This window comes from Ictidomys tridecemlineatus, chromosome 12 (assembly GCF_052094955.1).
Source record: "Ictidomys tridecemlineatus isolate mIctTri1 chromosome 12, mIctTri1.hap1, whole genome shotgun sequence".
Taxonomy (NCBI): Eukaryota; Metazoa; Chordata; class Mammalia; order Rodentia; family Sciuridae; genus Ictidomys; species Ictidomys tridecemlineatus.
Window position 1 is genome coordinate 2,411,491 of NC_135488.1, and position 19,703 is coordinate 2,431,193.

The 19,703-nt window shown below is 51.5% G+C and overlaps 1 protein-coding gene across 2 annotated transcripts in view; it reads right to left on the reverse strand.

Moving 5' to 3' along the window:
• Positions 1–982: 982 nt before the first annotated feature.
• The window catches only part of Tcf7l1 (transcription factor 7 like 1), a 114,931-nt gene continuing 96,210 nt past the window's right edge, over positions 983–19,703 (reverse strand). For both annotated transcript variants that reach the window (XM_013364326.4, XM_078027991.1), the window contains 9 exons: positions 18,065–18,148; positions 6,901–7,033; positions 5,964–6,066; positions 5,742–5,825; positions 4,641–4,784; positions 3,861–4,020; positions 3,675–3,782; positions 2,949–3,024; positions 983–2,309 (listed from right to left, as the gene is read on the reverse strand). In XM_013364326.4, coding sequence (XP_013219780.4) covers positions 1,876–2,309; positions 2,949–3,024; positions 3,675–3,782; positions 3,861–4,020; positions 4,641–4,784; positions 5,742–5,825; positions 5,964–6,066; positions 6,901–7,033; positions 18,065–18,148 — 1,326 coding nt within the window. In that variant the 3' untranslated portion in view covers positions 983–1,875. The remainder of the gene's footprint in view (positions 2,310–2,948; positions 3,025–3,674; positions 3,783–3,860; positions 4,021–4,640; positions 4,785–5,741; positions 5,826–5,963; positions 6,067–6,900; positions 7,034–18,064; positions 18,149–19,703) is intronic.

Genomic DNA, 19,703 nt, shown 5'->3' on the forward strand with positions numbered 1-19,703 from the left:
GGGGCTCTACTGGAGATTGGCTATCGCTGTGGAGATAAACTGGCACAGGCCAGACCAGAGCCACAGGGGTTTCTGCCAGTATAAACCCAATTCCTGTAAGAGGGCCACTTGGTCACTGGTGGATACTTTAGGCATCAGGCCACCTGAAGGGCAAAGTGTCCTGTGAAAGACACTGCACACACCCATGCCACGCACCTGAGCTCCCTCAGCACAGGGCCAGAGTTCACAGCCACTCTCTGGAGAGATACCTCAGGACAAATTAGCCTAAAGCATGACATGGGGGGGACTTTTAAAGGGTACAGGGTAGGGCTGGGGATGTGGCTCAAGCGGTAGCGCGCTCGCCTGGCATGCGTGCGGCCCGGGTTCGGTCCTCAGCACCACATACCAACAAAGATGTTGTGTCCACCGAAAACTAAAAAATAAATATTAAAATTAAAAAAAAAAAAGGGTACAGGGTACAGAGTTTCTTTTTGGGGTGATTAAAATGTTCTGAAATTGAAAAATGTTCTAAAATACTCCATACTCAACATACTAAAAAACATTAAAATTGTCCAATTTTTTTCTTGTGATTCTGGGGATGGAACTCAGGGTGTCTCACATTCTAGGTAAGTGCTCTGCCCTGAGCTCCACCCCAGCCCTGTTCACTGTGTTAAATTGGTGAATTGTAACTTTGAATAGATTAATTAAATCTCAATAAAGCTATTTCCCAAAATATTAGCCACAGTGAAACCCTGGGAAGCAAGCACACTGGGAACTGCAGAAGCACAGGCAGAAGTCCTCCTGGTGGCAGATGGGTTCCACTGTGAACTGGAAGAGCCCAGTCAATATCCACGACACCACAGCTTGGCCCATGTGCATTTGGGACTGGAGGCAGGTTGGTGTTCCAATCATGTTAGGATTGATTCTGTTCCAACAGGGATGTGTGGACATAGCCTGGTTTGATGGAGGCTCCATTCCAGGGAAGGAAGAGGGACACTCAGAAGGTATTACAACTGCAATTTTATTTTCTTTTGTGAAAGTAAACAACAGGGAGTTTAAATTGCTCCAAAACCCATAAAAACAAAATGAAATACACACAGAGAAAGCACGTGAGGTGACAGGGAGGGCAGAGGGTCTTCTGGCTTTGGCAGATTGTGCTGGCGAGGGCCCAGGTGACAGCAGCTGGGCTGAGGGGTGGGGGGGACAATGGACAAGGACCTCTTCCTGGGAAGTGGCAGGCACCTGGAGTCCCTTTCAGTGCAGGGGTGGGGACGTCTCAGTGGAGCTCCTTCCCCCGGCTGTGGGGGTGGTAGGGGCTCTGCAGTGCCAAGCCCCAGGGCAGGAGCAGGGGTGCTGATGCAAACAGATCAGGCCCAGGTGTCTTGGCACATGGTCCCATCCCTACTAGAGAATGCAACTGCAGGCTGAGCTTGTGATGGCACATGGTCCCAGCCCTGGTAGAGGATGGGAGAGCGACTGCAGGCTGAGCTTGTGACGAGATCATGGGCTGGGCAACGGGAGAGGCAGGATGGTCGAGATGGAGGCCCTGGGCGAGCTCTCCGGGCACTGGCAACCAAGGGGATGTCCGGACACGGAGGTGAGGAGAGTGTGGACAGCGAGGAGCAGGAAGAGGCAGTGGAGGGCAACTTCTGCCCAGCGCACCCACCGCAGCACAAGAGAGCAACACTACTAAGGAGTTCTTTCTTATGAAGTTTTGTTTTGTTTTGTTTGTTTTTTAAAAAAGCCTGAAGGTCGGCTACTGGTTACACCTATAAAACGTAAAGTGCTGTTGGTACCAGTCACTCTACTGAACAGTCCAGAGTGGTCAAATATTGACCAATAAAGTTTCCTTGTTTTTCTTTTGAGTTGTTTCTCCTCGATGAGTCACAGGAAAGCTTAGTGGGCAGACTTAGTGACCAAGGAGAGAGGCTGGGCCTGTAGCACAGGGAGGGCCTGGTGGGTGTGGAGTGTGGCAGGGAAGGATGGGGGAGAGGTCAGCAGAGCCGCAGGCATGGACCCCAGGGGCAGGGGCCGGGACAAGAGGGGCGGCTGGCTGCCCATCTGGCCAGAGGAGCTGGCTGCAGCCTTCGCAGAAAGAAAGGCTGCCGAATGGAGAGCCAGCTGGGCCCGGGTCTCAGGCTTGGTGGTGAGGGAGAGGGGCTGGGCCTGCTCTGAGTGGGTAGCCGCAGGGGCAGCTGGTGAGGCCAAGGCTGCGGACGGGGTTGCAGGGGAGTCCAGCATGCTGCCATGGGAAGAGGCAGGGCTGTCGCAGGGCTTCTCGGGAGGCAGGTACTGGATGCATGGCTTCTTACTCTTGGAGACCAGAGCACCTAGGAAGAAAGGTGAGAACGTGAGCAGCAATGGCCTGGTGCCACTATGTGCAGCTGGCCCTCTGGTTTCCGGGGCTCCGCATCTGTGGGCTCAACCAACAGTGCACAGGAAATACTCAGGAAAGTTCTGCACCGCACCTAGCACGTAGACCCTTCTCCTCTGCCCTGCTCCCTGAACAGTGCAGCATTTACAGGGCAGTGGACTTGCTGGGTGTCCCAGGTCACCTAGAGACAATATAAAGTGTACAGGAGGATGTGTGTGGGCTGACCAAAGCACTGTGGATGTTGAAAGCCATTGTACACTTGTACTGGCAGGAACACGAGAGGAGTGTGGCTAAATACTTTCACAGGGGAAGCTTCTCTGTGCTAAGTGATATTTTGGGTTAAAAATCTCTAAGTGGCTCTGAAACCAAACTGTTTCTTCTGGTGTGCAGCCAGAGAAATGTGGGAGGCAGCCCAGATCTCCTGGGTCTGCTGATGAGTGGCGTGGCAGTCTGTGCCGTGCTGTCTTCCCAAGGGCATTTCCGGGGTGATTTCAACCACGTTCATTTTTGCCTTCTGCACCAACCCTAGAACCTCACCCCCAAGATGCCACTGAAAAGTGCCTGGGCTTTGAAGAGACAAAGTCCCAGGACTCACCGTCTGCCTCCTGCACTTGCTGCTGCGACTGTGCCTGAGACAGTTGCTTTTCTCTCTTCCTCTTCTTCTTCTTACCCTGAAAAATATGGCAGAAGAAGAGCTGAGTCAGGAAAGAATAAGAGCAGCCTGGCAGGGGAGTGCAGGTCAGGGAAGCCGTGTTGGGGGAGGGCAGATGCCCTCCTTCCCACTCAGGGGAGCACCCATCATTCTTGGACGGCCTTGACCCCTGCTCCTCGAGGTGGTTTTTCCATCTCTGTTCCTAGAACAGTGGTCCTCAATCTCTTTAGAAGGGTCCCAGTTGCCTCTGAAAATCTGACGTAGCTATGAATCCTCTTATCACAAAAAAAGCCAAAAGGAACGTACATACAAAAGTCTGTCCAGCTTGAGGAAGTATACAGACCTCTCTGAGGCCCACACACGGGTCTCTGAGACCTGTATGAGGAGCTCGTGTCTGGAGACCCTCTTGCTGCAGAGCCAGCACTGTGCCCAGAGGTAGAAATTACAGGTGGAGTCCAGTTCAAATGGGAAGGGCACAAACTTAAGTTTGTCCTCAGGCTATCTCGTGGACCTTCTGACAATTAAAACAGCTTTCTGATTTTTAGAGAAATGGGACCTTCTCCCTTGTCTTAAGAGTCTTCAATACGCAAAGTCACTTTTCTTCTCTCTGTCCCCTGCAGATGCTGCTCCTGGGGTTTGAGTGTCTCCCTGTACAGTGAGGGCACTCACGTAGTTGTCCCGGGCTGACCAGGTTGGGTAGAGCTGGGAGTGAAGATGCCGTTCCTTCCGTGCCAGCTCATAGTACTTGGCCTGTTCTTCTCGAGATAGGTTGTGCCACTGAAGGAGAGAGGGCCAGAGATGTGATCCGAGCCCACAGGGCCTGGCCCAGGCTGCCTAGGGCAGGGCAAGTCTTACCTTTCTTCCCAGGATTTGGTTGATGGCTGCGCTTTCCTTCAGGGTACACTCAGCCACCACCTTGGCCCTCATCTCCTTCATGTACAGCATGAAGGCATTCAGAGGCTTCTTCACATGGGGCTTCTTCTCCTCCTCCTTCTTCACGGTGACTGGGGATTTCCTAGGGAGGCAGGTAGCTGCAGGTCAGCATCCTTACCTGGGTCCGGCTCCCCAGCCCTGCCAGCACAGAGAGCAGCTTGGATGCTAATTTCCGTCACCCACGGCTGCTGCAGCCCCTGAGCATCTTCCTCCCACAGTTCCCAACCTCCAAATAACCCCAATACCAAATTCTCTGCAAGTCCACCTGATGATCTCCTGGCAAAGGGACAGAGGGTGGGGAGAGCTGCTGCCTCCCAGGTGGGACCCTCTGGGCAGAAGTGGGACTCTCCTGCCAGCACACTTCCCCTCTGGCTTTCCAGCCCTGGGAAGGAGGGGCCTCTGCTCCTCAGCTCTGCCATTGCTGCTGCCAGGAGTCCTTGAATGTACTGTCTGCTCTCATAGCCTCACAAATGTGGGCACAAGAGGGTGGGGAAGGGAAGCTAAAAACCACACTGGAGCCTCTTCAGCCTCTAGAACCTGTCTGCACCACTTTCCTTTATGTGATAAGAGGTGCAGGAGGTCTTAAAGGAAGGGAACACAGATGATGAAGGGGATGGTCCCAAGGGAGGCCCTGGGTTACTGGACAGGGTGACACGAGGAGGGAAACAAATGTCATTCCCCACCCAGGCTGCTGTCACTTACGCACTGGCTGCGGGGCTCAGACGGGGGGCTGCTGGTTCCTGCTTCACAATGGGGGAGACGATGGCTGGGTGGGGGATCCCTGAGGTGGGCAGGCCAGGATGGGCGGGAGCCACCATGTGAGGGGAGAACCGGCTGGAGACCAGGCTGTGCACCCGGGGAAAGCAAAGACAGGAACACAGGTGAGCATGCCACTTGGGCAACCAGTGGCTTCTTCCCCAGGGCAGTGGCATGAACAACCCCTGCTGGGCAGAGATGGAGAGTGGAAGGGCACTGGTTGTCTTCTGGAAAAATCAGATTTGGGAACACCTAATGACACTCCCCTGTCCCAACACACAGGTCAGCCAAATCTGGTGCTGGACACAGGTGGGTTGAAAAACAAAGAAGTTGCCCAGTGTGGTGGTGCAGGCCTGTAAACCCAGAGACTATCATGAGTTCAAAGCCAGCCTCAGCAACCTGGTGAGGCCCTTAAGCAACTTAGAGAAACATTGTCTCAAAATAAAAAACCAAAAGGACTAGGATGTGGCTCTGTGTTCAAGCATCCCTGGGTTCAATCCCTGGTACTAAAAACAAACAAAAAGCAAAAATTGTGTGGGATGAGTGCAGGGTGCAGGAGGAACTGACTCCGCCCTGGGTTTTGCAAAGGGCGGAGTGCAGAAGGGGCTGACTCTGCCCCGGGTTGTAGGAGGACGGGGTGCGGGAGCAGGCTGGGTTATGCAGAAGGTGGGGCACAGGAGCAGGCTCTGCCCTGGGTTGCAGAGGGAGGGGCACAGCCTCCTGTGTGGGTAGTACTCCCTCCACCATTGGAGGACCCATTTACCAGGTAGCCAGGTAGAATGACCAGTGGGACAGAAATTGCCTTTTACAGTCTCCTGACATCATCTCAAGAGGGTAGGGGGCTGTGAGATTCTCAGAGAGATGGGAGCCAATAAACCTGTGGCTTCCACCTCCTGGGGCTGGACAGGGAGCTCCAGGCAGGCTGTCCAAGAAAGAGTGGAGTTGGGGGTGGCCTCATGCCTTCTCATCAGCTGACAAGGGAAGGCTGGGCCTGTTCAGGCGAGGCACTGACGTCGCTTCGAGCTCAAGGCCCAGCCGAGGACTCACCTGGACATGGAGGCGTTCATGGCGAGGGCGGGGTACGGGTGCCGAAAGCCACCGGGAGGAAGGGAGTACATGGGCTGTCCTTGCCTGCAGGGGCCAGGGACAAGGACATCTGCTCAGCTCTTGGTAAAGTTCATGCGGGGGTGATGGGCTAGGGGAGGCACAGGGCAGGAGCAAGGATGTCTGTGGAAAGGATGAGGGTAAGAAGGCCGCGGCTTTCCTTACTGTGGGACGAGCCAGCCGAGGGGGTGGGGGATTTGTCCGACAGCTCCAGGAGACAGCGGGTAATACGGTGAGAGCTCCGATGGGTGAGGGGGCCGAGGGATTCCTGCTTCCCAAGAGCCATGAGTCAGACTGGCCTCACCCACCCCAGCAGCTTAAAAAGCATCAGGAACACCCCTCCAGCCCCATTGCGCTCTGCTGCTCCCTCCCCTTGGCCAGCCAGTTGGGGCTGACTCATCTGCTCTGTATCTCCTGGGTCCAGTCTCTGGGCTGCAGTAGTTTCCCACTGGATGGACACCACCAGCATCTTTAAGGGTACCAGGAAGTCCTGACAGAAAGCCCCGACATCCCGAGTCATCAGTTAACTGACTTTTAGAAAATCTGCCTCATTTCCAGAGAAATAAACTTTGGATTTCTTTTTCGCTTGGGTGTGTGGAGCTGGGGATTGGACCCAAGGCTTTCTTTGAGGTAGCCACACCCTAGCCCTAAACTCTAGATTTCTATTCCATATTTGCCCTCATTATCTACAACTTTAGGAATCATTATTTCTCCCAAGGTGGATCCAAACCTGCTTTGAGCCATGACTGTCGTAGAGCCTGTGGCTCCCTGGGTGACTCCTTCCTGTGCCTCACCTTACTGGTTCAGGTGATTCTACCTGAATGCTCGCAGACTAGGCACAGGTTGTGGTTCAGGGAGTCAGAGCCTGCAGCTGGCTGGACTTTGACAGAGCAACCCAGATATTCACTGTGGGGCCAGGCCCTGTGTCCTAAGATGGCCCGAGGACAGCCCAGGAGAAAGCAGAGCAAGCTAAAGGAGCGAGTGGGTCATGAGACTCCTGCAAACTGGGGACACTAATTGAATGAAGGTCTGCCTCATTTGAAGCTACAATGTCCCCAAAGAAAAAGCCCATCAGAGCGCAACCTGTGTGTCGACACCTCACCTGTCTTTGGATCAATCTCCGGGGAGAGGTGCGTGGGAGGGGAGCCAGGGGAGAAGTGGTCCCGGCTGTAGGTGATGAGGGGCGTCAACGGGTGCATATGATGCGGGTGCTGAACAACAGGGACTTTATTAGACTGAAAGACAGAGAACAGAGACTAGGACCAGCTGCCTGTGAGCTGGGAGTGAGCCAGTTGTTATTTCCTAAGTAGAATGCATGCCAGGTGACATTCCATTCAGTCCTCACCACAGCCTTGGAGAGGAGGAAGCCACAGGATGAGAGGGGGTCACAGCCTCCCAGAGAGACCTTGCCCAAAGCACCTGTCCTTACCCCTTTGTCCTCACCCCTTCGCCTGTACTCTATGGTGCTATATGTTGGTGGCTCAGTTATTGAGGGTGCTGGGTAATCTCAGTAACTCTGAAAGGGCTCTAGCCCTTGTCTCACCTGGCAAGAAGCTGCATCACCCCGACACGAGGAAACAGATCAGGAAGGTTAGGTGACTAGACCCAGGCACAGAGCAAGCAAGCAATAGAAGTGGGCTCCCCTCGCACTATGTGGCTCTGCCAAACCAGAGTGCTTTTCCCCACACCAGTGGCCTCCCAAGAACCCGCGCAAACATCTGTCAGGGAGAAGGGACAGTTATGTATCTATTGGTAGTGGGGAATGAACCCAGGCTGCTTTACCACTGAGCTATATGTCCAGTCCTTTTGCCTATTTTGGTAGCAGGGATTAAATTCAGGGGCATGCACTGGACCACTGAGCCACATGCCCAGCCCCCCCCCTTTTGTATTTTATTTAGAGACAGGGTCCCACTGAATTGCTTAGAGCCTTGATTTTTGCTGATTTTTAACTCATGATCTTCCTGTCTCAGCCTCCTGAGCTGGTGGGATTACAGGCGTGTGCCATGTGCCTGGCTTACTTTTTATTTTGAGACAGGGTCTCACTAAGTGGCTGAGGCTGGTCTTAAATTTGCAATTCTCCAGCCTCAGCCTCTTGTCACTGGGATATAGGCATGGCCACTGTACCCAGCAACATTCAGTTTTTTCTTTTTCTTTTATTTATTTAAAGATGAACAAGTTATAAGTGGAGGAGTTTTTTTACAAAAGAGATTTGTAAAAGAGATGATCTGAAGGTAGCCCTGGGGCTAGAACTCTAGACAGCTGTTCTGCATGTCTGAATCTTTTGACTGTGGATTCTAAGCCTTTATTCCTTTCATAGGATGTGTGTTTGCTCATAACGCAAACACCTGTGCACTCCCTAAGTGCCCATTCGGACAACTGGACAACCGCAGAGAACAGTCACCAGGGGGTGGGCACAGGACCTGCTGGTGGGAACACCCTCCACCTTCCCCTCAACAACTTCCTGTCCCCTGGGGTGGGCTCATGTGATGCTGCACAACAATTTAAAACATTTTCTTCCTACTGTTGTCACCTGTTCATTTACTGGTTGTTGTCAATGTCTCTACACACAAGAACATATAACACAAAGAAAAGTATAAAAAATAAGTCTAGGATCACTTTCTAGTCACTCAATGCATCTAAATGATGTATTTGGGTTTCTTGGAAACAACTTGGTCAAAATATTGATTTTGGTGTAAAAAAATGCAGCAGAATTCCCAGACAGAAAATAAGTGATAAAAGTGATAATTACACAGAATATATATATATATATATATATATATATATTTTTTTTTTTTTTTAAGTGCTAGGGATTGAACCCGGGACCTTGAGCACTTAAGTGATCTGCCACTGAGCTACATTCCCAGGTTTTTTTTTTTTTTAAAGAGAGAGAGAGAATTTTTTAATATTTATTTTTTAGTTTTTTCGGCAGACACAATATCTTTGTTTGTATGTGGTGCTGAGGATGGAACCCAGGCCGCACGCATGCCAGGAGCACACTACCGCTTGAACCACATCCCCAGCCCCCATTCCCAGGTCTTTATTTTTTTTTATTTTGATATAGAGACTTGCTAAGTTGTAGAGGCTGACCTCAAACTTGAGATCCTCATGTCTTGGCCTCATGAGTTGCTGGCATTACAGGTGACAGTTAAAAAAAATACATAAATTATCACTTTAAAAAAATATTAGTGGGTGTGGAGTGCACCCTTGTAATTCTTTGACTCAGGAGCCTGATGTAGGAGGATCGAAAGTTCGAAGCCAGACTCTCAGCCACTTAGTGAGACCCTGTCTCAAAGAAAAAAAAATAAGGCTGGGGATATGAGTGATAAAGCACCTCTGCGTTCAATCCCCAGTACAAAAACAAAAGAACAAAAAACAAACAATAACAACAACAAAAAACTTAAATAGTAACACATCAAAATGTGAACAGTAGTTATGTTGGAGATAGAACTGAGTGGTTTTTATTTTTTAAAAGAATTTACCTTTATTTAACTTTATTTTTCTATTAGTGCTGAGGATTAGACCCAGTACCTTACCCATGCTAGGCAAGTGCTCTACCACTGAGCCACAACCCCAGTCCATGAATGATTCTTATTTTCATGCCTATATTTTCCTATTTTACTTTATTACCTAAAAACATATACTTTGATAATGTTGGCCAAACTGTATTGTTATATTATGTGCATGTAACAACAAATCCCACCATCATGTACAATTGTAATGCACAAATGAAAATATATCTAAAGGGGCTGGAGTTGTAGCTGATAGTGGTGTACTTCCGTAGCCCATGTGAGGCATATAAAAATAAATAAAATAAAGGTATGGTGTCCATCTACAACTAAAAAAAAAAATAATATATATATATATATGATAATATATAAGAAAAGGGAAAAATTAAAAGAGTAAAAAAGAATATAAAAAATTCAAAGTATTGAATAGCACAAATTTTCTAAGAACTACAAGCTACATCAGAAAGTACATTTAGAAAACAATCACCATTTAATCTGCTCATCATTTTGGTACCTCCTGCTGTTGAGACTGCCCACCCATGGTGCTTGACACTTATCCAGCTCATCCTGAGCACTTTGCAGCATCACGTGCGGTTGAGCTGGGTCTTGGCAGCTGTGGCAAACAGCACTAGCCCTGGCCTACTCTTAGCAAGCCTGAAGCCCAGGTGGGCTCACCCATAGGCTGAGTTACCACTGCTCCCCGCTAGGTGTCGCCAGGGTCCGGAGAGTGAGCTAGGAGAGGCGGCAGGCAGATAAGTCAGGACTCCTCTAGAGGCCAGCCAGGGCGGGTCTATCAGGCTGCTCTCATAGTGAAGGTCCTGCCCTGTGCCTGCTCAGCTGCCCCCAGGGGCAGGACATCCACAGCGTGAACTCGGGCCAAGGGGTAGGAGTACACACTCTTCTAGTGAGCGAGTGGCCCGGTCCAGATCTTTGTGCCCAGAGAGAGCGCCTCAACGCCATCTGGGACCCAGTTTATTCTTGAAGTCATGAGGGACAACTACTTCTGGTCCAGTTCATCTGTATTTAGAACTATTCAAGCCAAAGCTCTTTAAATCCCTGGCTCCCAGGGACGTGGCCCCTTTCCCACACCTCCGGACTTACTCTGAAGCCAAAGGAAAGGTGACTGCGCAGGGATCCGGGCCACCCTGACCTGCTGCCTGCCCCCCTTCAGCAGCCTACTGGGAGTCCTCCACAAAGCCACCTGAAGGGCCTGTGCTTTTCTCTTAACCCAGCTCCAGAGATCAGAGGTAAAAGGGTGTGTCAAAGGAGGTAAGCCTCACAAGGAAGCCATGGGCTCAACAGTAGCCTGCTTGGGGGACATAGGCCAGTGGACTGGTGGCTCTACCTGATAAAGACGTCTGTCCCCTCACAGCCAGTCTTCCACTACCAGTGAAGATGATGTTCTCTTCTCTCCACGGGGGGCGGGGGGGGTGCTTGCCACTGAGCCACACCCTCACCCCTTTTTGTTTTTATTGCCAGACAGGGTCTCACTTACTTGCCTAGGCTGGCCTTGAACTTGTGATCCCCCTGCCTCAGCCCCCTGGGTGGCTGGGATCACAGGCATGACCGCCATGCCTGGCCTCCAGCTTCTTCATCAGTGTGACCAGTGGCACAAATTTTATTTTCCACAATGTCAAGTCAATTCTGCTGTATGCAGAGATTAATGAGCTGGGAGATGTGAATAAGAATTTCAGAGGGGCCAAAGCTCAGTAGTAGAAACTAAGAGAAGGACTGACGTGGGTGAAAAGTCACCGATGCCAGTTGACCCAGGGCCTCAGTGTGCTGCAAGCACTTGCTCATCACCAAGGAGAAGACAGCACTGCAGAGAAGTCGCACCCCTAACCAAGCATGCAGCCAACATCTCCCCCTCTGGACGGATGGGCAGGGCAGGACAGGGTGCAACATAGCCATTGCTGCTCCTGGCCAGAAAGCATGGCCTGAGTAGGAGTGGGCGGAGACTCAGCAAGGCCTGGGGAGGGGTACTCTGCAAGATGGCTGGACGTACCTCTCGAAAACCCAGAAGGTCAAGAAGGGAAAGGGAGGGTAAGGAACTGTGCTGAGACCAAAGACACTGTCCACTGCAGCTTAGGAGCCTGGCCAGACACCACACCAGGGCTGACACAGGCCGACCTCCCAGTCTACCTGGCAGTGCATGGGTAGGTAAGGGGAAATATTAGCGTGTCTTTCTTGATTCTGAAACTGTACTGTGATCATGTTAAGAGAACATCTTTGTTCTTAAGAAATTATACATATATATTTTTCAGTACTGGGATTGAAGCCAGGGTGCTCTACCATTGTGCTCCATTCCTAGCCCTTCTTGCTTTTTGAGACAAGGTCCTGCTGAGTCGTCCAGCTGGCCCCAAACCTTTTACCCCTCTTCCTCAGAATCCAGAGTAGCTGGGGTCACAGGTGCGCCAGCCCCTCTAGCATGGGGTACAGTTTTTAAAGGAAAAGGCCAGCACATGTCTTAATTTGAGAGCTGCATGCCAGGCAGCGCTGGTCTCATGGCGGGAACTGAGGAGGGGAGATGTGATCCTTAGGGAGCGTCAGGCACGGGCTTGGCAGCCAGCAGTGTGACAGGAAGCTCTGCACTCTGCTTCTGAGAACCACCCAGTGATGCTCCCACACTGAAATGGAGCCATTGCAGACAGTGGCCCTGCAGGAGGTTCTGAGTTGTCCCCAGCCAGCAGCAGCTGCACCACCTGGGACTTAGCTGGAATGCCAATTCCCAGGTCCCGTCCCACCCAGACCGACTGAATTAAACTCCAAGAGTGGAGCCCAGGAGAGTGTGTGCACTGCAGTCAAGGGTTCCAAATCCAGGCCCCTGCTCATGCAGGCCAGTACTCCACCAGGTGGAGGTGTGTGTTACTGAGCTCTCTAGAAGATTCTGGTGGCTGCTGAAGACAGGGCCACTGTCCTAGAAGCCAAGCTGGAATTGCAGGGAGTGTCTCTGACCCCGTTCTCAGGCCACACCTGCTTCCATCAGCAGCCTCAGGGGTGGGGGCCCAGATCTTTGGCCTAAGGAGCTCCTCTGTGCTGGTTCCAACACCTGCTCAAGAGGGTGAGTCCCTGCTTGGTACAGAAGGACCTGAGATACTGCCAGAGGGTCTTCCTAGTGCCGAGGAATGGCAGTGGTAGCTCTAATTTTGATCTTGCTGAAGACACTAAAATTTGGCAGAAAGTAAATGAGCACCACTGTTGATATCTGTAATAACTTATTATTGTTCAGAGAATGTTCCAGAAAGAATTCTAAATGCTGAAGGAGATTGATAAATCAAGATGTGGTGACACGAGTGACACTTTGAGATTTATTTATAACCCTTCCTTCCCTTCCCATTGATATTAGGCTGTCTTGAAGCCAGATTTAAAGTTAGGTAGTCTGTGTAGTTAGGTTGGAATGTTAGTGAAGCCCAGGAAATAGCCCCCAACAGATCTGAAGATAGCCCATCCCAAAGAAATGTTAATGATCAGCAAACTTGACTGGGAAGTGCCCAGATTACTTCTTTGGTCCACCGGTGTACCAACCCTTCTGGACCTTCCCACCTACATTCTATCACCAAAAACTATAAAAGGGGGAACACATTCGCCCTTCAACGGATTCCACCTCTTGGGTCACCTTCTTCCTCCGGGAGAAGTCTTTTCTGCTGTCCTTTAATAAATTTCTTTTTTTTTTTAACTCTTTTTTTTTTTTTTTTTAAGAGAAAGAGAAAATTTTAATATTTATTTTTTAGTTTTCGGCAGACACAACATCTTTGTATGTGGTGCTGAGGATGGAACCCGGGCCGCACACATGCCAGGCGACCGCGCTACCGCTTGAGCCACATTCCCCAGCCCCTTTAATAAACTTCTAATTTCTACTCTGACCTTGCCTCGGCGTGCTTCTCTGGTGTTATTCTTCAACATTGGGGAAGCAAGGACTCGTCACTGGTCAACAGCAGTAACACTCTGACCAGGGGAACATGAGCAGGTGATAGGAAGTGATAAAGATGCTTTCCTTCTTGTGTGTCTACCACATGAGAAGGGGCAGACACTGGTTCCGGGTTTGGAAGCCACATGGAGGAAAGCTGAACCTCATTCTTACCCTACAAGAGCCACTCCGATGACTCATACACCAGAAACAGAAGTGCTTGTTGGAAGTGTGGGGAGAGATATTTGACAAATTTTATTGTTGTATTTTGTGCATGTATAAATATGTAACAACATATCCCATTATGTACAACATTATGTACAACTCTAATGCACCAATACAAAAATAAGAGCTGGCATTGTGGTGCACGACTGTTATCCCAGCCGCTCTGGAGGTTGAGATAGTAGGGTCACAAGTTCAAAGCCAGCCTCAGCAAAAGTGAGGCGCTAAGCAACTCAGTGAGACACTGTCTCTAAATGAGATACAAAATAGGGCTGGGAATATGGCTCAGTGGTGGAATGCCCCTGAGTTCAATCCCAGGTACCCAAGAACAACAACAAAAAATTAGGGGGTGGGGGGAAAAAAGCACTTGTCATTGCAAGCCATGGAATCATCTGTTACATAGCACTTGTCAAGGAAATAGCTGACAATTTATAAATTCTGCAAAGATTTCCAAAAACATTTTTTTGGAAAATATGAAAAAGTATAATGAATGACACCCAACCCCAATTTTCAACCTAGAATTAATTGGTTCTTATAATTTTTTTGTTATATTCTTTTTACTCAAAAAAGCAGAGGGGCTCTGAGGTAGAACGCTCACCTAGCATGTGTGAGGCACTGGGCTCAAACCTCACCACCACATAAAGATAAAAAGGGCTGGGTGTGTGTCTTAAGTTTACTGTTGAGGGAAATATGGAGGTGGCAGGTATGACTAGTGGGGCTTCAGAAACAGAAGCAGGACATGCTGTTGGACACTGGCAGGACTCTGGTGACACTGGCTCCACAGTGGCCAGGACCTCGCTGGAAGGGTACTGTGTTCTGGTGTAACAGGTGGAGCTCTGAGTGATGGATTTGAGAACTTAGCAGAGGGAGTTTTCTAAGCACCGTGCTGAAGGTGTGGCTTGGTTTTTCTTCCCCACTTAACAGTAAAACGTGAGAGAAAGATAGATTGAGGGATTTATTGAAGATTATTCAATTTTTATTCAAGAAGGAACCAGAACTTGAAGATTTGGAAATTCTCAGCCTATTCTTATGGCAAAAAAAGGGAGACAGTGTATTCTGCAGAGAACACCCAGGAAATGGCTGGACAGTCGCCTGGCAGATTGTGGGTGTGATCTGTGGCCCAGAGACCACCCCAACACCTCTTGGGCTGGGAAAAGGACAGGGCAAAATGACGGAAGGCTGTCAGGCTTTGGGGACTGCCTAGGATGGGCCATGGCCACCTGGCTGTGAACCAAAGGGAGGAAGGACCTGAGGGCTGGGGGGAGAGGGTGTACTGGGGCACTGGCCCTTCCTTCACTGGATAACCTGACAGGTGCAGGGTAGGGAACTGAGCCTGATGTGGTCTCTGTTGGGTGTGGCTGTATGCTAGAAGGGCCTGTGTTGGCAAGGCCTGGCCAGGCACAGTGCTCCAGGGAGGGAGTGGAGGGGGCAGGGGACAGCACCCGCAGCAGCCAGGGTCTGTCCACAGGGTAGATAAACTGTGAGCAGCGAGGTTAGTGATCCTGTACTGGAAATAGTTATTTATGAAATATCCTTGTTCTTGGGTTTTCAGAGCTGCCTAGAACAGTAGAAATACAAGAAGCAGTGACCGAACTCCAGCTGCCCTCTGGGTAATGGCCGGTTCATGCACAAGTCCTCATGGACACCCCACCTGACCCACGCAGCCTCCCTGGATACCTGGTAGTTTTCCTCATCTGCCTCCTTCCCAGGTCAGACCTCTTATTAAACCATTTTACCCCTGATTCTCTAGCAAATTCCCATCATCCAGTGTCTAATTTCTCTAAACCATCCAGGGTCCAACCTGCCACCTCCCAGAGGCCTGCCCAGGGGGCTGGGGTGCCTCGGGGCCTCCCTCCACTCTGCCTCTACCTGCAAAGAGCAATCCCTGCAGAGTCTCAGTTCTGGCTGCCCCTGAGGACCCTTTAGGATTCCCTGGGGAGCTTAAAACCCTAGGACACCAGCCCCACCCCAGGCCAATTAAATCCTGTCCTTGGGGGATCAGAGCTGAATTCTATGGGCTCATTATCTCTGTTACCTTTGCTGTCTGTCCATTTGTTCTGGTGCCTAATTCAGGCGAGCATTACCTCTTAGTTTAGCTAATTAACCGGGATTTTTAATTGCTCATTCCCTTTTGGATGGATTTCTTAACACTGCAGTGGCAGTCTAGTCTGCTGGCGGTGGAGCCCCATGTGGGAGCAAGCGCTGGGGATGAGACCTACTCTGTGAGGCTGAAGCTGAGCTCATTAGGACACTCACGTCGCACAACAGCTCTGGAGCGGTCCCTCTAGCCTCCCTTAGTAGATGAGGAAACTGAGGCAAAGAGAGGTGATGCCATATGCCTGAAGCTGCCCAGGAAAGCGGTGGGGCAGGCTTAAAGCAGCTGTGTTTCCAGCCTGGCCCGCATCCTCCTCCATGCACGCGCCCTCAAATTGGGAGTGTGCGGTTCTCACTCTAAAGCTCCAAGCACAGAGTCCCAAGGTAACGCTGGGGTCCCCTCCCGCAAAGGCCCTCAGGTCCCGAGCCCCGTGGGCTTTGAGGGATGCTTCACTGCTAGGCCTGACCACAGTGCAACACCTATTAACAGTTGGTGCTTTTCTGCTCTCAGTCAAAATGAGGGTCCCCTCTGCAGCTGGTGGGGCACTGCTATCAGCAGAGCTCACTCTACAGCCAGGTGTGTGCAGCTGCAACCTCGGGGGTAGAATCTTTGGAAGGTTCAGGAGTTTCATGTATTTTTCTGACTTACCCTGAGACAGTTAGTGGTGAGGAGCTGATTTACTGGAGGCAAAGGATCTAGAAAGGAAACGAAAGCCTAGAAAAGTCAGGAACTGATGGGAGAATGACACAACGTCTGGGGGGCAATGAAAAGCACAGAAAGGAGCCAGCACTCTCAGATGCCACCACCGAAAGCAGGAGGGGGCGGGACTCAGCTGGCAGGGACAGGACTGAGCCAGGCTGCAGCGGTGCCCAGAGAAAACACACAGCCAGGGAAGGCGGCAAGGACTGGAGGGAACAGCCTCTTGCTCACAGTGGCAGGGCGGGACACAGCACAAGCCTTGATGTTTCAGAGATGGGTTGTTCTGTGTAATAGGAAGGATGGGAAACCCGGAGCCCATGTGTCAGTTTTTAAAGGGAAATCGTGTCCTCTTAAAAGCACCCAGAACCAGGCATGGTGGTGCACTGGTAATCTCAGTGACTCAGGAGGCTGAGAGAGGAGCATTGGCAAGTTCGAGACCAGCCTGGGCAACTTAGTGAAGCCCTAAGCAATTTAGTGAAAACCTGTCCCAAAATAAAAACTAAAAAGGGCTAGGGATGTGGCTCAGCACTCCTGGGTCCAATCCCCAGTACCTGAAGAAATAAGTGAAGCCAAGGAGCGACAATATGCTGAGAGATCTTAGGTGGACAGAAGAGAGAAGAACAGGCCCCGAAGTCTCAGATCTGCAGCAGGGGACTGGGGGCAGGTGGAAGCAGGATGGCTGGGCAGGGGGAAAGTCAGTGGGTGGGTAGATGGGGTGGAATCCTCCACTGAGGCCACTCAGGCCACTAGAGGGCACCCGGACCTCATGCTCATCACTCCAAGAGGGACTCTGGGGCCAGCTGGGGCCAGAGCTGTCAGCCTGGCCTAACCCGAGAGCTTTTCAATGGGCTGCTCTGTCACCAGGGTGGGCATGCCAGGGCTGTCTGGGTTGCTCACTGGCCCTACACAGATCCCCGACCCAGATGCAGATGCTACCAGGACAGGGGCCTGCTGGGCTCTGACACTGCAGGCTGTCCCAGAGGGCTGGAAGCTGCACAGGCTCACAGCGCCACCATTCCATTCTCTGTATATCCATCCTCTCTCAGGCTGACTGACTTTGAAGAGGGAGGATTAGCAGCACATCCTAACCTGTCTTGTGAGAGGAAGGATTGTGCCTGAGTTTGCTTTGAGGCACTCTGTGGTAGGTGGGTGTGGGGTTCCTTATATAAGGTGCTCTACTTTCATGTGTCTTTAAAATTTTCTGAGATGAGATTTCCCGAACACCACCTGTCACCTCGCCTGCCTCACAGCTAGCAAGGGGTGTTGTCGAAGCCCTGGTCTCCAATCTGTACCATGGCCATGTGGAGGCAGAGCAGGTCCCTGGCTACACCTCTGAGGTTCTGGGACTCAGAGTGTGGAGGCCCACCTCTGGCTGGTGGTGAGGAGACTGGACTCAAGGAGCTCAAATGTGGGAATAGCAGGGTAAGGGTGAGGCTCAGCATCTGCTCTGCCCTGGATACCAGCCCCCGCATCTCCTGAGGAGCTGAAACCTGCTTAGACTGGACCCCACTGAGCTTTTGTGAACACATCTTAGTGGATCATTTCCTGCAGTGGTTTTGAGAAGAAGCCCAGGCGGTTCTGATTGAGATGCAATAGGCTAGAAAGGACTCCCTTGCCCATGTGACCTAGCTGCGGGATCCAGTGCATCGGGGGCCCATCAGTGTGCCAATCACAGTGCAAGGGCGTGGAGAGGACACAACCTCACTGTCAGCCCCACTGTGCCCCCGGACTGGAGGAAGCTCAGTGAGCCCCCATCAGCTTCCTGGAGCTGCAGGGGAGAAGGGGACTGGATGAGGACTGGGGGCCCCTTTAGTGCTTTAGGGTGGAATGAACTTACCAAGTGTGCAGGAGATGGCGACCTGGTGTCCTTAACTGTGGTACTGGGGGGCACATCGAGGAGGGGCCATTTCATGTGCAGGTACTGCATGGGGAGGAAAGATAACACAGCTGGTGAGGGGGGTGCCCAGTGAGAAAGAAGCAGCCCTGCAGTGGGGTCCCTGTGGTGTAGGAGGCCATGCATCCCAGCCCCCAACCCTTTCTGCTTCAGTCATGGGACAAGCCGGTCCCATTGAGGAGCAGAGGCCCCCCAGGTGGCCATCCTGCCTGGCCTGTTCCCATCTCTTGCAGCTTCATCCAATGGTCCCAAAGAAAAAACTCAGCAGAAGTAGCTGGTGAACAAATGAATAAAACCACCTGCTAAACTCGCAGCCCACGGGGTTTCTCGATCATCCAAGAGTTTGCTGAGCTTTTTTTGGTTTTCTCACCCTTAAAAAGATCACCAGTACCTGCCCACCTTGTGTCACTGCAAAACACTCAAACCCAGCAGTAAATACCCTATACAAACACACACACGTGCACATATGCACACACACATGCGTGTACACAGTGCTCTATTCCAGGAAAAGTCTCCCTCCACTTGGGGTGATGCAGCCTTGGCCTGGGCTGGAACAGAGAGCGGGCAGCAGGCAGGGTTCCTGGGAAGAGCCACCTGGACTCCGAGGCCAACACACAGGGCTTCTCCTCTATCCGCCTGCCATGTGACTCGGAGCCTGTTCCTTCATCTGAAGGGGAGCTGTTGTCCCTGACTGCAGGTTGTGCGGGAGGGACAGTGTGGGGGCTAAGCACAGCACCTGGCAGGAGGGAGACCTTCAGTAGGTGTCCTCTTCCACCAGGACAGGTAGCCTGGGGCAGCAGCCCAGCAAGGCAGCCTCCCTGCAGGGTTCTCAAAGCCACCTGGAGAACGGAAGCTCTGACAGGAAGTGGTGACTCCAGGAAATTTCAGGAAACCTGTGGGGTGGGCACAGAGGCTGGGCCCTTGGAGCCCTGCACAAGGAGTCCAGCCCAATCCCCATCTCCTGCTGACCATCTTCTTCCTCCTTCCCACCCCGCCCACCTTGTCCTACCCAGAACCCACACTTCCTGAACAAATTAACTGGGATTGCAATGCTCATGGCAAGTGAAGGCACTGGACAAATACTGTCATCAGTAGTTAAATCTCCCCAGCGAACGGTCCCAGTGCCTCATTTGCGATTTTCAAAGCCCATTCACACATCAGTTTGGGGCAGGGGCAGACTCCAGACCCCACACTCTTCACAGCACCGATGCCGATGCCTACCCCAACGCTTCCTTTACTCTGCCGGGGTCTTTCAGTTTTCTTGCTGCCACCCAGACGTGAGGGGACATGCAGGCACCAGCATTCTGTGGGGATGCTCGAGGTCACCAGATCTTATGCTCAAGGCCACCAGAGCTTTTGCCCAAGGACCAGCTGTGTGCTAGCGCATCCTGGAAGCAACTATCCAACATCGGTGTTAGAAGGCCCAGCTTGCCAGCATGAGACACAGGGAAAGGGAGCCCTCAGGCCACAAGCCAGGTCACAGACGTGGCTCAGGGAGTCTGAGATCAGTCTGGGTCGGAACTAGGGCTTGGGGTCTTGAGTGATGCTGGCAACAGTACTGGGTTTCTCAGCCTTGGCACCA